Source organism: Zonotrichia leucophrys, chromosome 3 (assembly GCF_028769735.1).
Source record: "Zonotrichia leucophrys gambelii isolate GWCS_2022_RI chromosome 3, RI_Zleu_2.0, whole genome shotgun sequence".
NCBI classification, from domain to species: Eukaryota; Metazoa; Chordata; class Aves; order Passeriformes; family Passerellidae; genus Zonotrichia; species Zonotrichia leucophrys.
Genome location: NC_088172.1, coordinates 19,210,654 through 19,224,550, shown reverse-complemented (window position 1 = coordinate 19,224,550; position 13,897 = coordinate 19,210,654). Strand labels below are relative to the sequence as shown.

Here is a 13,897-nt window from a genome sequence, read left to right as displayed (position 1 = left end):
CTTTTGATGTCCTGTCTCTTTCTTCATTTGTGTAGAAGAATGTGTGTCTCAGAGGTAAAAAGAAAAAGGGTACTAAGCAAAAGTGCAGGAGAACTTAAACTTGTCAGAGGGCTGAGAAGCTGTCTTGGTGAGCTCCTCTCCTACCATTCACCAGTGGTGCAGGAGGTGTTGAAGTGAGTTTGCTGAAGATTTTCGTGGCAAATTTAAAGTTAATAATAAAAAGAGAATAATAGTTAATAATTATGAATCGGGCAGTTCTTTCCACCCCTAAATGTATTCTGTGCTTGCAGTTAAAGAATTAGCATACTTTTTGTGGAGCCAAGGAAAATTCTGACTTTATTTACTTTGAACCCAAACAAAATGTTGGATATGACATGCTGTAAAAGATTTTGCAACACAAGAGGAACTGTGTTTAAATTACCACTATATTTATCAGGCTTGTATAAGTCTGTGAGAGGTTTTGGTGCTGACAGCTGTTTTGAGAGTTGAGTAAAAGAGATGTGTCACTGGACTTTCAGCTATTCACACGACAACTGAAGACTGATCATTACAGTATTTGTCATAATGTATTTTTTTTTGCATTGCTTGTAGCTGTGTGGAAGATGCTAATTGGTAAAGGACAGCAGAATTGATTCAGAGCTTTTGAGTAGTAAATGGATGTACTTTAGAGTCATTAGAAACACCAGCATTCTTCTAAGGCTTGCAGTTTGTGGAAGATTGTCTAAGATGTCTAGTACTGGATGTGTGAATGGAAAAAAGCAGGAGGGTGAAATGCTAAATGCTGGTCATGATGAGAACATGGGGGGAGTTTTAGCAGCTGAGCTGACGTCCTGTGTTTGTCCAAGCCTTACTGTTCCTCCAGAATGAGGAAGCTGTTAGAAAGATGAACCTCAGACTGAGACAGAAGAAAAGAGCAATAAGATCATCCATTAAAGGGTTTAAAGGGTTGAAGTTTTGTGTGGAATCCAGAGGTCTCCTAGTGACAGTCATCCTCTCAATCAAGCCCACCGGAATGCAAATATGCAGTTTTGTTCCATCTTCATAGTACCAACGATCTTAAAACTAGCACTTCATAGTAATGACCATTTACTGCCTGACTGACCTGTGGGCTTTGTTTTTGTGGTTTTCCTTTATCTAGGCTCACTGTTCTTTGGAGTTGGCGTGATGTGACAAGTCAATAACCCTTAAACTAAAGTTGCTAAAATGAACTAAGTCTCAGGAGTACGACTTAGGCATGCACAACTCATGTGAGATGTTTTCTTGATGTCCTGCTCACTACAGAAGAGTGTGAGGACTTCTTTAAGCCTCCAGTCCTTGGAACAGTTACTCATGTGCCTAGAACTGAGCACATGCTTGTCCCCATTAAGTGAAGTCCATGCTGGAAATGCAGTGTGTGCTGAACTGGTGAATGGGCTTGTGGCCTCAGCTGTGTCCTTGGTGCAGCTGTGGTGGTCTGGCACAGTTTGTTGTGAGCATGTGACCCTTGGAAAGCATGGCTCTGCCTCAGTTAGCCTCTCTGAGCCAAACCAGTGATGTTCTGGTACTGTGTGACTTCATGGTGGCCCCAATGGTGTTTTCCTTTCCGCATGCCGTGTAGTGTGTGCACTTTGCCTCCGTGGTATGGCTTCGTGTTTAGGTTTTCAGACATTGGACCTGGTGTCTTTCTGTACTGCTGGATGGGTGCCATCTTTGTTTGAAATGACAAAGATTTTAGTTGATTTTTAACTGTCAGCTTGTCTTTTTTTCCTTTGTGGTATCTCATTCAATGCTGCCTGTTAAATGCTGTCTGCATTTTCTAAAAACAGTTCAATTAAAAAAATTCAGTGTCTCTTTTTTATCTACCCTACTATCCTATTAAAATAAAAGGTCTTCACTACCTTTGAATGAAACAAAACCTTTGAACAGCAGCCTGGTGACTGATAGAGAGCAAAGTTAAATTAACTGAAGTTTAAATGATTTATGAGTTACAACCCTCTTTGGCAGTAGAAGAATGTATGTTCTGTCTCCATTTGTTGGCATGCTCTTGTCCAGTATGGATAAAGAAAAATAAATTGAACATCTCTTGTATTTTCTTAATTGTTAGCCGCTTGGAAAATTATGGGTCAGGTAAATTGATAACCCTGTAAGTATTCTTCAGTCCATGGTTCTCCTATTCCTTTCATTAAGCTGCTTTAAATGCATGATGACTCAGGCTGTCCCAATTCCACTGCTGCATTTTTCCATTGTCAAAATTACAGAAATTTTGGTCTCATCAGGGCTGCATGGCTTTACTTTGTTTGTTTGGCTAACCTGTTTGGATCTCCATGCTCCAAGACTGAGTAACACAAATTTCATTCATGGAAAGGGACACTTGTGTACACTGAGGGCATCACTTGCCAGCTCATTAACATTCCCTAATTGTATTTCTTGCTTTTCACGGCTCCTCATGTTAGCAACACCAATTAGACACTTAGTGTGTATATATTGTTTTAAATATCACACTGTGTTCTGTGAACGTGTGAAGGCACATTATTTAAGAATTTATACACGCTTTAAAGTGAACAGTGGAATTCTTGAACCAAGAAATGTTTGCTTACTGTTTGAGTGCTAGTTTCTAAGGGCTTTGATTCACAAGCTAAAATGGCTTGCAAGGTTCATGCTTCTGTTGTGCACACAGGGCTGGGAAAACTGATAATCTTGTGAAATAGCTGCATCTTAAAAGTGCAGTGATTTAAGAGAAATAGCACAGATTTTGTTTTGTTAAGAATGTAGCACTTGAACTTTCTGCTGTAAATAGCTTGTGAATCAGAAGCCTTGAGCAGCTGATTACTGTTTTCTTCTGTTAAAAAGCATTTATGATACAAAGGAAGGTGAGTGAAATGTAAATGCTCCATTTGTTTTATTTTGTGAGTCACAGTTGCATCCTTTAAAAGTGGTTTTTTCCTTAGTAAATAGTGTATGTTAAATCAACACTATTTTTCCTTTGACTAGTTAAAATATTTTGTGCTGTTTATCTTTAAAACTCAGTCTTGGGTTTGGACTGAATTGTGGGTTTTGCAAGGACACAACTGACAGTTAACAAGAACACAATAATTTCATCTTAGTTTTGGGGACTCCTGGCCAAGGCATAGTTGCATATTGGCTGTAGTGTGAGAGGAGAACCTTCTTAGATGTATGTCACTATAGATGTCCTCTCATTTTTGAACTGAGATTTTCCACTGTGCTTAGTTTGGACTCTAACTCTATAATTAGATTCCAAGTCAGCTTAACTTGAAAGCTTGAAATGGCTATTATTTTACTATTACTTGGAGTAAGACAAGAAAAAATCTTTTTTCCCCTTCTTCTGGTGAGTTTTGGAACTGGCAAACAAACAACAATGCTCTTTGAAACTGTATGATAAGCAAACAAAGGTAAGTTTCCTTTGTTAATATTAACAAAGAATTACTTGAAGCAGCTTTTGAGTTGCTACAGCTAATAATCTTCCTGTTTATAGAAGTTCCCTCTCGAACATAAAGTTGGAATGAGTTTTTTTAAATCAATTGTGGGGAGTTTGTCTTTCTGAAAGCAGCTGCCTTTGGTGCAAGATGTAGATTTTTAAAGGTAAAACTGAAAAATGCCGTCTTTGTACTCAAAGAATGCAAATGGTTATATTTGGATAAACTGATAGAGACAGAAGATATTAGATTAAAGAAGGCCAGTTCATGTGGGAATTGTGTTGAAATGAGGTGCTTCTAATGAATCAGGGCATCAAAGATTTTACTCAGTGTTCTGCTTCTAGTGAGCTCTTCATTAATCTTTGTGGACTCAACAAATTTTGGGAGTTGGTTGGTATATTTAGCATTTTGTCTTGCTTCAAGGCCCATTGCACTTGCTTGGATAAAAAGTTGCCATGAGGAAAGAATGAATTCATATGTAAAACCTAGAGCTAGAAAACGTTAAGTGTATGGTTGTTTGTGAATGTTGGGCACAGAATAGCTTCTGTGTGGTTACTGGTTTCTTCTGGGTGTGGAAGGCTCTGAAAGGTAGCTAGAATGTGACCTATATGTAAAGTTATCCTTTATTTGCAGATACAGATGTTCAAGACAGTGCTCCTACAGACTTGCTTTAGGTCAGACTTCTCAGAAGCTGACACTTGTTTGCAGTCTATACCTCTGGGGCAGTGTCTGGCAGGCATTGTAACTTGAATGTGCAGTGACACGCTCCATGACCTGCACTGCATGCCTTTGTTACACTGTGGTACTGCAACAAAACCAGACTTGCTTTTTTTTTTTTTTTTTTCCCCTCTTCTCAAATGTAGGTTGGGGGCTGCTGCAGTCTTAACGTCTTTTCTGTACGTGACAACAGATTATCCCGAATTCCCTCTGAAATTTCACAGGCCACTGAACTTCACGTCCTGGATGTTGCTGGAAACAGGCAAGAGATTTTTGTATTTTCATGTTCTTTTGCTGTATTTACTGAATTCTTTCTGATAGCAAAAGATATTATGTCTAAGAAGAGAGTAATAAAAAACCAGTTATGACATTCATGTCAGTGTTACTGTTGAAATTGTCAAAGTAGTCTTCCCCCTGGGCCAAAAGTAACATAAATTGTGTGTTGTCATGAGTGTGATTTTTGGATTACTTTGACCGTGAGGAAGAAATTGGATTTTTTAAAAAAACCTTCTGGATTCTTATATTTCTGTATTAAAACAGAGAATCTAGGCATGGATAGAGTTTCAGGTGGAACTACCAAGTTGTAATGTCAAGTGGCACCAATATTGAGTGTTGTATCTTCATGATACAGTGTGAGTAACCAGGAAGGCCACTTTGATCTTGCAGCTTCTCAAAAATCTTCAAATATCAACACAAAAAAATGAGTGGATTAAAGCATAAACCAGCAAATTAGTTCAGCTTCTTAGTAGGAAGTTAAATAAAAAAGCAACTCCAAAACAGAAGAAAAGCTAATGGTATCTCATCTGTGCAATGCAATTGTCTCACAGGCCCTTACGTATTTCTGTTCAAGCCACTGTTCACATGTAAAGCTCCTGATGGGAAGCAGCTGTCTGCCTTCCAGGGCACTTTACTGCAGTAGAGAAAGCTCAGCATAGTTTTACCTGGTTTTCAGCTTCAGAGGATTATAAAGTTATAATAAATTAAGCTGCACGTTTGTTGTTTGTTGTTTTTTGTTTTTGTTTTCTTAAGAATGGAGTAGTTGAAATTGATGACTACTGCAATGCCTTCTATTACAGGCATTAATTTCAGTCCTGTTTGTTCCAACTTGTATACTTGATACATGACCATCTATTAAGACTCTCAGGCATTGCCCTGACTTTTTTACTTTCCTTTTTTGAACTAGGCTGACGCATCTTCCCATTTCACTGACTACGTTAAGGCTGAAGGCTTTGTGGCTGTCTGATAACCAGTCCCAACCTCTGCTGACATTTCAGACTGACACAGACCCTGAAACAGGAGAAAAGATTTTAACATGTGTATTACTTCCTCAAATGCCTTCTGAGTCTGGTTGCCAAGGTGAGTGCCTAGAGCCAGCTTTTCATTATGTACAGAATTATTACTTCTTTGTTAACTGAGTTGTCCCATAAAGGTTTGTAAAATGTGCATAAGCTCTAGTGAGCAAAGTAGCAAAGTTCTGGTTGAATTTTCAATATTAAACCTTTTGTTTCTATTATCCTGTTAGTCTTCAGAAGACTTCAAAAATTGGCACTGAGTGTTATTGAAAATACAATGACAGCTACAATAAATAAAATACAGATCTGGAAGAAAAATCATTACTCATATCACTGTTTTGAGTCTTGCCAAGTGGGCCCAGTAGCGGTGTCCATATTTGTGTACATTGATTATACATCTTATATACATATATATATATATATGGAAAAATGGTGGCTTTCCCTCTTCAATTTCTTTACCAGCAAAATAAATTGCATAGCATATAGTAAACAGTGGACTTTTTAGCAAGCTAATTTTCTTTCAAGCAGAGGTGCTGTACAGTAGCTTTATTATATTCATTAACAAGTGTAGAATTGCAGTATAAGTTGCTTTTACCTCCTGTGATGAAACTTACCTCTTGGTAAGTGGGCCAGGTGGAACCATAAACTCTTTTGTTGGCTGTGTTGCTGCTCCAGTAACTTCGGAATGTTTTTCTCCTCAAGCTTTTAGAGCTGTATGTGAACATTCAAGGGGATTCATCTGAGCTAATACTTAAATTTCTGTTGTAATGACTGGAGAGTGATTTATCCCATCCAAGAATGGACTTTTAAAAGAAAATCATGTGGATTCTTCTCCACTGAGTACAAAGGGGCCTGAGGAGAAAAATTCTGCTCTGGGTATCTGTATTGTAGGTACCCAGGCTTAATTCCAATGTTTCAATCATGTATGGCTGGAGCAAATAGAAAACATTAAAACAGAAGTAGTGTAGAAAAGTCTGTTTTCAGCTCCTGGATTTTAAGAATAGTTAAGAATTAAAATAGATGTATGAATTAACCCCATTGGAATTAGAGAGGATTAAGCTAGTTCAAGAAAAGTAACAGAGGTTGACTTGACTTTCTTTAAAGACGTCACTACTAGAAATTAGATTTCCTCTTCTCCAGATGAATCTCATGACTTCAAGGGTAGAAAGCATGGAATTTAGATTGTTGGATGTGTTTGCCTAGCAATACTGAAAGGATGAGGTTAGTAAAAGCAGTGATCCTATGTTATGGAATGCTGTTTAGGGAACTGGCTAATGTCAGCTGGCAGCCATGTTCCACAAGAAAAGCATTATAGTGGCAAGTATATTAAATTATATATACAGTCCAAGTACAGAAATTCCTAATTTATACAGAAACCATTAAGTATATGTACTTGATAACAGAAAACTGATGCAAGTTCTGTTTTCTTCCAAAACCAGTAAAAATAGACACTTGTAAGTATTGGATGAGTGATTGTGCAGATGTTGCAATTATGAACAATAAAGCATGTTGATTGTGTGACTTCACATGCATGTTGCTGTGAATCTTGAGTTACATTTTCCTGTTCTAACAGATAACCTACCACGATGTGGTGCATTGGAGAGTTTGGTGAATGAGATGTCAGATGAAACGTGGAATGAGCGGGCGGTGAACAGAGTCAGTGCAATTCGCTTCTTAGAAGATGAAAAAGATGAAGAGGAAAATGAAATGGTATGTTTTCCAAGCCTTTGGATACCTCCAGATACTGTGAAATTAATGCAGAAGTATAAAAAGTCTGTGAGCATTCTTGCTGTAAATATTTCAGCTTGGACTGCATGCTTTGTGTGTACATTTGGAAAAGAAACTGTTCATGTTGGCTGCTGAAACTTTTTATGTTGACTTTGAATGCCTTTGTTTTTTCTGCTTTGAATATAACTTTCGTATTCTGATGCAGGATAGTCTTCTGTTTTGCTTTGTTTTCCTCTGTCTGCTCAGGATGTTTTGTTCCCAGAAAGAAGATAGGATCTTTCTCTGCATCTGTGAAGCTTTACTGCCTGAAAGTATATAGGGTCTAATTTAGGATTCCAGCACTCTTGCATGTGTCTCCATTAAGTTTGCTATTGTTTGTCTCTCTAATTTCTATTTCCAGTCTCTTTTGTGCTCTCTCTCATTCTTTTTTTCTTTTTTCTTTTTTTTTTTTTTTTAACTCCACCATTTGCATTTGAACCAACCATAGTATCCATGAACAGCAGGAATGTTGCTCATTAGTTTCCCACCTAAAAAAAGGATGTGGGAACATCTGTCACTGTACTTATAAGACCTCTCCATTAAGTTGGGCTCTGCATATCCTGAAGATCAAAACACATCACAATCTGTAGTTTTACTAGCTTTTATTAACAATTAAAACTCCTTGTAAAGATTAACACTGCTTCAGTCACATTTTCAGTGTGCTCTGATGCTCTGAGACGTTGCTGGTGGTCCTCATTAGATCTCAGCTTGAGATCCTTCAGGGCACTGTGTGGATTGTTTTAGTTTAAAAAGTGACTACAAAACCTCTTACTTTAGTTTGGAAATGAACAAGTAAGGTAGTTGCTTACTCCAAAGCAGCAGAAAGAAAGTGTCTCTTAGCAGGCTTGGTTCACTGACTGATAGGGAGTTCAGAAGGATGCTGCTTACCAGCTCTGCCAACCTGAGAATGTCCATAGAGTAGTGAGGGCTCAGCTGTTGAGGATAAGTGCTTGATTTGCCTGATTTGAAGCAAGAATCTTCTTTTTGGAAAAGTTAATGATCTTACTGAGGAGAACAAAGGGCAGATTTCCAAAGCAGTCTTGACCAAAGCACCCACGTGGGTCATCAGTTCTGCTGTTCTCTGTACAGTTTACATGCATGCCACTAAAAAGTAATTGCATGTATACATGTATTATACCTATATTGTATTTGTGGTGTTCTGTTGTCTCCAGCTTGGGTGCTAACTGGAGTTTTTGTCAATCTTGTTTTCCTTGTAAAGGTTTCAGCACAATGATATACATTCTTCTGTCTAAGGTGGGAGAGAAATGCTCCCTCTCAAGGTGCTTGTTCTCAATTAACTAGAGAGCTAGACTGTATGCTGGGGCTGAAAGGCAAATGGAGCTCCACACAAGCACTGTTTAAAACTTTAAAGAGATCTTGTGGGATTCTTTCAAAATCAGATGAATGCTTTAAGTGTGATCTTAAATCACTTGTATGGTTTTGCGGAGAAAGAAAGTCCCGAAGTATAGTTATGAAAGAAATCTTCACTTCATAACTTTTAATTGTACTTCACATAAGTGGCTTTCAGATTAGTATTCCAAAAGAGGACAAAATTTGCTCTTAGAGACTTCTGAAAACCTCTTTCCCTGTCTTCATACACAAGTAGCTTTTAAAGTAATGCTCAGCACAGAGCATGTAGTTTGAAAAGGAAAAGGGGGGAAAAAAGGAAAAAAATTGATACTTACTATTTGGTATGTGAATGCTGAAGCCTTTTAAGTGTGTGTTGTTTTTGCAGAGGGACAAAGGCAAAACCACTTATTGCACTGTTTATTTTTAGAGAACACTTCTAAGGCGAGCCACTCCACACCCTGGAGAATTAAAGAACATGAAAAAGACAGTGGAGAATTTACGGAATGATATGAATGCTGCTAAAGGACTGGATTCAAACAAAAACGAGGTCAATAATGCCATTGACAGAGTGACCACTTCTGTGTAGAGTTCCATCTCCAGGTTTTACCTCCTGTGTCTTCCCCTGCTGTTGAAATGTTCCTGTCGTCTCCTGGGACCTCACTGAGCCCCTTTTTGTTTTTAACCAGAATCTGATTCATCGTCTCCATACACACAAAAAGTGCAGCCCGCTGGAAGAAAGTGCCTTATTTCATCCAGGCAGTAAACCAATAATTTCCAAATCAATATTGTAATTTTAATAGTCCTAGGCTTTTTAAAGTTTAATACACTACTGTATGCAGAATACAATATTTTTGTCTTAAACACAGGGGAAATAATGCTTTTCTTTTCCAGAGTGCTGGGATATCTTCTTCCCAGTGGCTGGATGTGCTGGTGAGAAATATAGTTTTGGGGGAAATCGATACACTTTTTTTATTTTTTTGGCAGCTCAGATGGTGTAAATTTAAAATTTTTGTATAGGACTTTCATAACAAGATGATGTATTTCATTTTTAAGAGAAAATTTATCTTGAGCGGTACATATTTTAGTATTTGTGGAAGAGAACAAGTTTCATGGACAACTGTATTCATTTGTTTGTACCACCCATTGTGCCTTATTGTGTTTGGTATGTCATATTAGTCTTAAATATAGCAATTCTTGAGGAAAGTGAGTAGATTTGGTCTCCTGCTTTAGATATGTTTTTCTTTTTGGACAATAATTTGTCGGGAATTTTACAGCACAGAATTTATGTTTATATTATGGGATCTTAGGATGTGAAGCACAAATGTTAGTTTTGTTGTAAACAGAATTAAGATGAAATGACCAAACTGCTATTGTTTATTACATAATGCACTCACACTTTAACTTAGTTGTAATGAAACATCTTGGTTTGGATGCCTTGTTGCATTGCAGTCACTAGAAGTTCATGCTTCCATTGTTTTTTTTTAAATGTGCCATCTGTAAAATAACTTGAAAAACAGCACGGTAGACTTTCAGAAGCACAGTATGAAATTAGTTTTATGTATTACACAAGAAAGCATGATTCTTTAAAGTGCTTTGGTGGTTTTATAAAAATTTATAAAACCATAATAAAAACATCTTTAAAAGCTTCAGTAGATGTGATGTATCATTAAAACAGCAATTAAAGTATCTCTGCATTAATGCTGTCATTGTAACTGTGTTGCACTTCTATTGCCCAATGCTGATTTCAAGGTCTTACTAAATCTGTGAGTTTTGATTTGTTTATAAAGGTAAGTATTAACTGAGTTTAATTCAGTAAATAACAATTTTGTAAAAGCCTGATAAAGACTGATGTTGATGTCTCTGGGTTCTGTTCATTTCTCTTCCCCAAGATTCCTCATTTAAGCTTCAAGACATGGTTTTGCAGGAGGATGCTGGAGGTTTGTAGATGTTAGGTCAGTTCAGTGGTAGTGAAGTTTTATTCTTCTCAAGGCACAGTTCTCCTGGTTATTCTTGGTAAGCTGCTGTTAAAATAAAACCAAAAATAAAATCAGGTTTTGGTACAGCTGACTCCAGCCTTGGGTAGAATTTTCTTTTTAAAGTACTTACTGGAATTGACACAACAGAAGTTTAAAAGTGTAGTAAAGCCTATACCCAAGAAAGCAGCAACAAACCCATTTGAGATGAAAGGAAGTTCCTAAAAAAAGCCATAGGCAGCAAGACTCTGTGATGCCAGTTTCTCATTTGGAGGCTGTGGCTTGCTTTGTTTTTAGCATCTGCTCCATCAGCAAGATGAATGTGTAAAGCCTTGCCTGACCTGCCACCAGATGAAAATAATGAATTGCCCTTGTGCACCTACTGCAGTCAGAACAAGATGTAACTCCTGTTGCAGCTCTGTGACATGTGCTGTGTTGTTTGCTTTTTGTACATTCCAGCAGGCTCGTGGAGGCTGCTGCAGCCCACAAACTCACCACAGGGCAAGCACTACTTGCTGCATCCACTTGGGCACAAAGTAACTGGTCAGCAGTCAGTATTTTTTACTTTGGTGATTTTTTTTTTTTAAATAGAGGAAGGAATATTTGTTGTGGTTTCTCTGGCTTCAGTTAAATGAGTGAGTGATCCAGGCTGGTTGCCTTCATTTGGAAGTTTCACACTCCTGCACCCAAGGGTGGCTGGTATTGTTTCCTTGTGGTCATCTCAAGCCAAAGATGGGTGCTGTGATGGGTGTATTGCATATTGAAGGTGTTTGCTTAATGGGAGATTAGAGGAGCTGAAATCCATCATCAGACCAGCCAGCTACTTATGAGTGTTGGCATTCCTTGCTTTTCACTGCCATCTTTTTTCACTTTGTTAACCTGTGTAGTGGAAATCTGGATTTTTGTTATGTTTTTTCAGTCAGTATCTGGGGAGAGATAAAGGAGGAGGTGTATTTTTCAGGCTTCTACAGTAATACCGTGTAGCACTGTATCTCATTAGTGTTCTTTGTTTATGCTTTTTGGTGAGGCAGTTTGAAATTCAGGTCTGCTGCAGGTAGTTCAGCAGTGTGTACAAGGTGTGTAGTGTTTGAGTGTGGCAGTAAGTGTAATTCCAGATTGCACCCTGAGGTATGGCAGCAGCCACTGGTGGTATGGAATAGGAGCAGATGAAGTGTTGTTTTTCAGGGCTGACAGGGTGCTTGGATTCTTGCTGTGCAAACAGAGACAAGTGGCTACGCTCTCTCTCCTCCTAATGCTGGTTCAGTGACTTGCCTGTCATTCTGTTTGATCAAACCCCCATCAGTCTAGACCTTAGGAGCCCCTCTCATCTCTTGAGTGATCCGTGTGTGTGCTGTTTTATGGAGTGGTTGAAGTACCCTTCTCCACCCAACAGCGCTGATAACATTCCAGGCAGTTTTAACTCTGTTTTATAACCAGAAAAAGTTGATGACACATGTTCTGATGTGTGTCTGTCCTTGAAAGCTTGAGTCCTCTCTTCCTAGTCTCCGTTTGTTTTTCTCTTGCTGATGCTGTGAGGAGCCTGAGTAGTGAATATGATTGACTTCTTTCTCTATAAACTTTTCCTTCTTTACTTTGTCTATTGAGAGGTGGGTTTAATGGAAAGAGGCTACAAAATTTGCATGCTGTTTTATTAGCTGTAAACAGGTAACCAGGGTAAATCAACTGACCACAGTGGTGGAATGGATTTAATATTAACCTGCCAGTTACTGCATACAAGTTCTCTTTATTCAAAGTCACAATTCCTAGTCTTAAAAGAAGAAGAAGAAAAAAGGCACTGTGGTGCTACTGTAGTTAGTGTAGCAATGGCTTTTTCCATCCCCTGTGTGTTGCTCCAGGCTTTTCCCACAACTTCCCACAAATTTATGTGTTGAGATTATTTTTCTGGCTTAAGTTCCATATTTTTGATAATCAGTGTATTGTAGGAAAGTATGTACTGGAAACTTGTATAACGCTGTTCTTTCCAGCAAGTGACTTGTTTGTGTCCTGCTTGGCCTGCTTCTGGTCTAGCACTGATGCTTTACCAGGGCTGGGTGAGCAGCTGTTTGCTGATCAGCTGCTTAACAGGTTTCACTACTTGGAGCTCATAATTTCAGTTTTTAAGAGAGAGTAGTGACGCCAGGAATTTAATTTTATTAAAAGTGCATTTTTTAGTATATTGGTTGATACTATCCAGGTTTGCTGTAAATGTCTGCCCGCCACTGAGACAGAAGCACACTGTTTATCAGAAATGTCTAGACTTTTTGTTAATGGAAAATTCACCCCCGTTCTTTGCCTTGACTCCAGAAAATAAAATTACTTTAGTTTTTCAATTGACTTGATAAGAGTGTTTCCCATCTTCAGTTTCTGACAAACACACAAATGGGTTTTTGTGCTTGGATTGCTGTCAGGGAATGTGACAAAAGCTGGTCTTGAGTATCAGTAATTGTTTTGGGTGTTCCCTTTCTCCTGAAGCAATTGTGAAATTTTCAGTGGGATGGTGCCTCTGTCTTTTATTGTAAAGTCAGGGCTATAATCATTGTTCCACCAGCTGAATGAGAAATGTGATTTTTTAATTTTTTCTAAAGTGGGTAGCATATGCTTGATTTGAGCTGCCTCTGTGAGCTGCTTTGCAGGAGCCATCCTGTCTCCTCTTCTGGTGGGTGTTGGAGACACTGTTTGTTTCATTCCCTGGTGTGCAGTTGTTGTGGCAGTGGGCTGGTCAGTCATGGGTTCTGCCACAGCACAGGGCTCGGAGGAAGGAGCTCAGTGAGTGCTGCTGGACTGTGAGCTGACTTCAGGTTCCAGCGTTCATGGCAGTCTGGTTTTGAATTTGCAACCTGTTCAGGGTGTTTGCCTCTAAACACTATTGTTACTGGCCCATCAACTCTGAGATCTTAACAAGTAGTTTATCTTTTCCCAGGAGAAGACCTCTCCTGAAAATACAGTATCACTGCTGTCCGTGGAGAGAACTGTGTGGCTCCTCAGTGATGTTTCAGAGAAGGGTTTTAGCAAACCTTCCTCGGCATTAAAAGCAGGAAGCGGACACCTGATGTGCAGTAACCTTTGACACACTTCCTCTGATGTGCTCATCTGTTGCTGGGAACGTTGTCTTGGCTGAAATCTCTGATGTGCAGCTGGTGCTAACAGCCAAACACAAAATGTTAGCAATGCGCACTGTGGAAGACCAGTGCTGACTGCAGTAACTTTCCTCTAGATCCACAGATGCACACAGATCCACAGAGCTTGGAAATACCACTAAAGCATCAGCAGCTTGCATTTCAGTTTGTAAGCATCCCCAGTATAAGGCAGAGAAAGTTTTAGTTGGACACAAAACTAATTAAGTGCTTCGAAGTCCTGTCTTCTTTTTCTCCTGAAGCAAACTTGG

At 38.7% G+C, this 13,897-nt stretch overlaps 1 protein-coding gene across 1 annotated transcript in view; it reads left to right on the top strand.

Moving 5' to 3' along the window:
* Positions 1 to 10,245, top strand: part of LRRC1 (leucine rich repeat containing 1) — a 69,545-nt gene extending 59,300 nt beyond the window's left edge. The window contains exons 11-14 of the mRNA XM_064707568.1: positions 4,277 to 4,392; positions 5,314 to 5,486; positions 6,996 to 7,132; positions 8,967 to 10,245. Coding sequence (XP_064563638.1) covers positions 4,277 to 4,392; positions 5,314 to 5,486; positions 6,996 to 7,132; positions 8,967 to 9,125 — 585 coding nt within the window. The 3' untranslated portion in view covers positions 9,126 to 10,245. The remainder of the gene's footprint in view (positions 1 to 4,276; positions 4,393 to 5,313; positions 5,487 to 6,995; positions 7,133 to 8,966) is intronic.
* Positions 10,246 to 13,897: the final 3,652 nt, after the last annotated feature.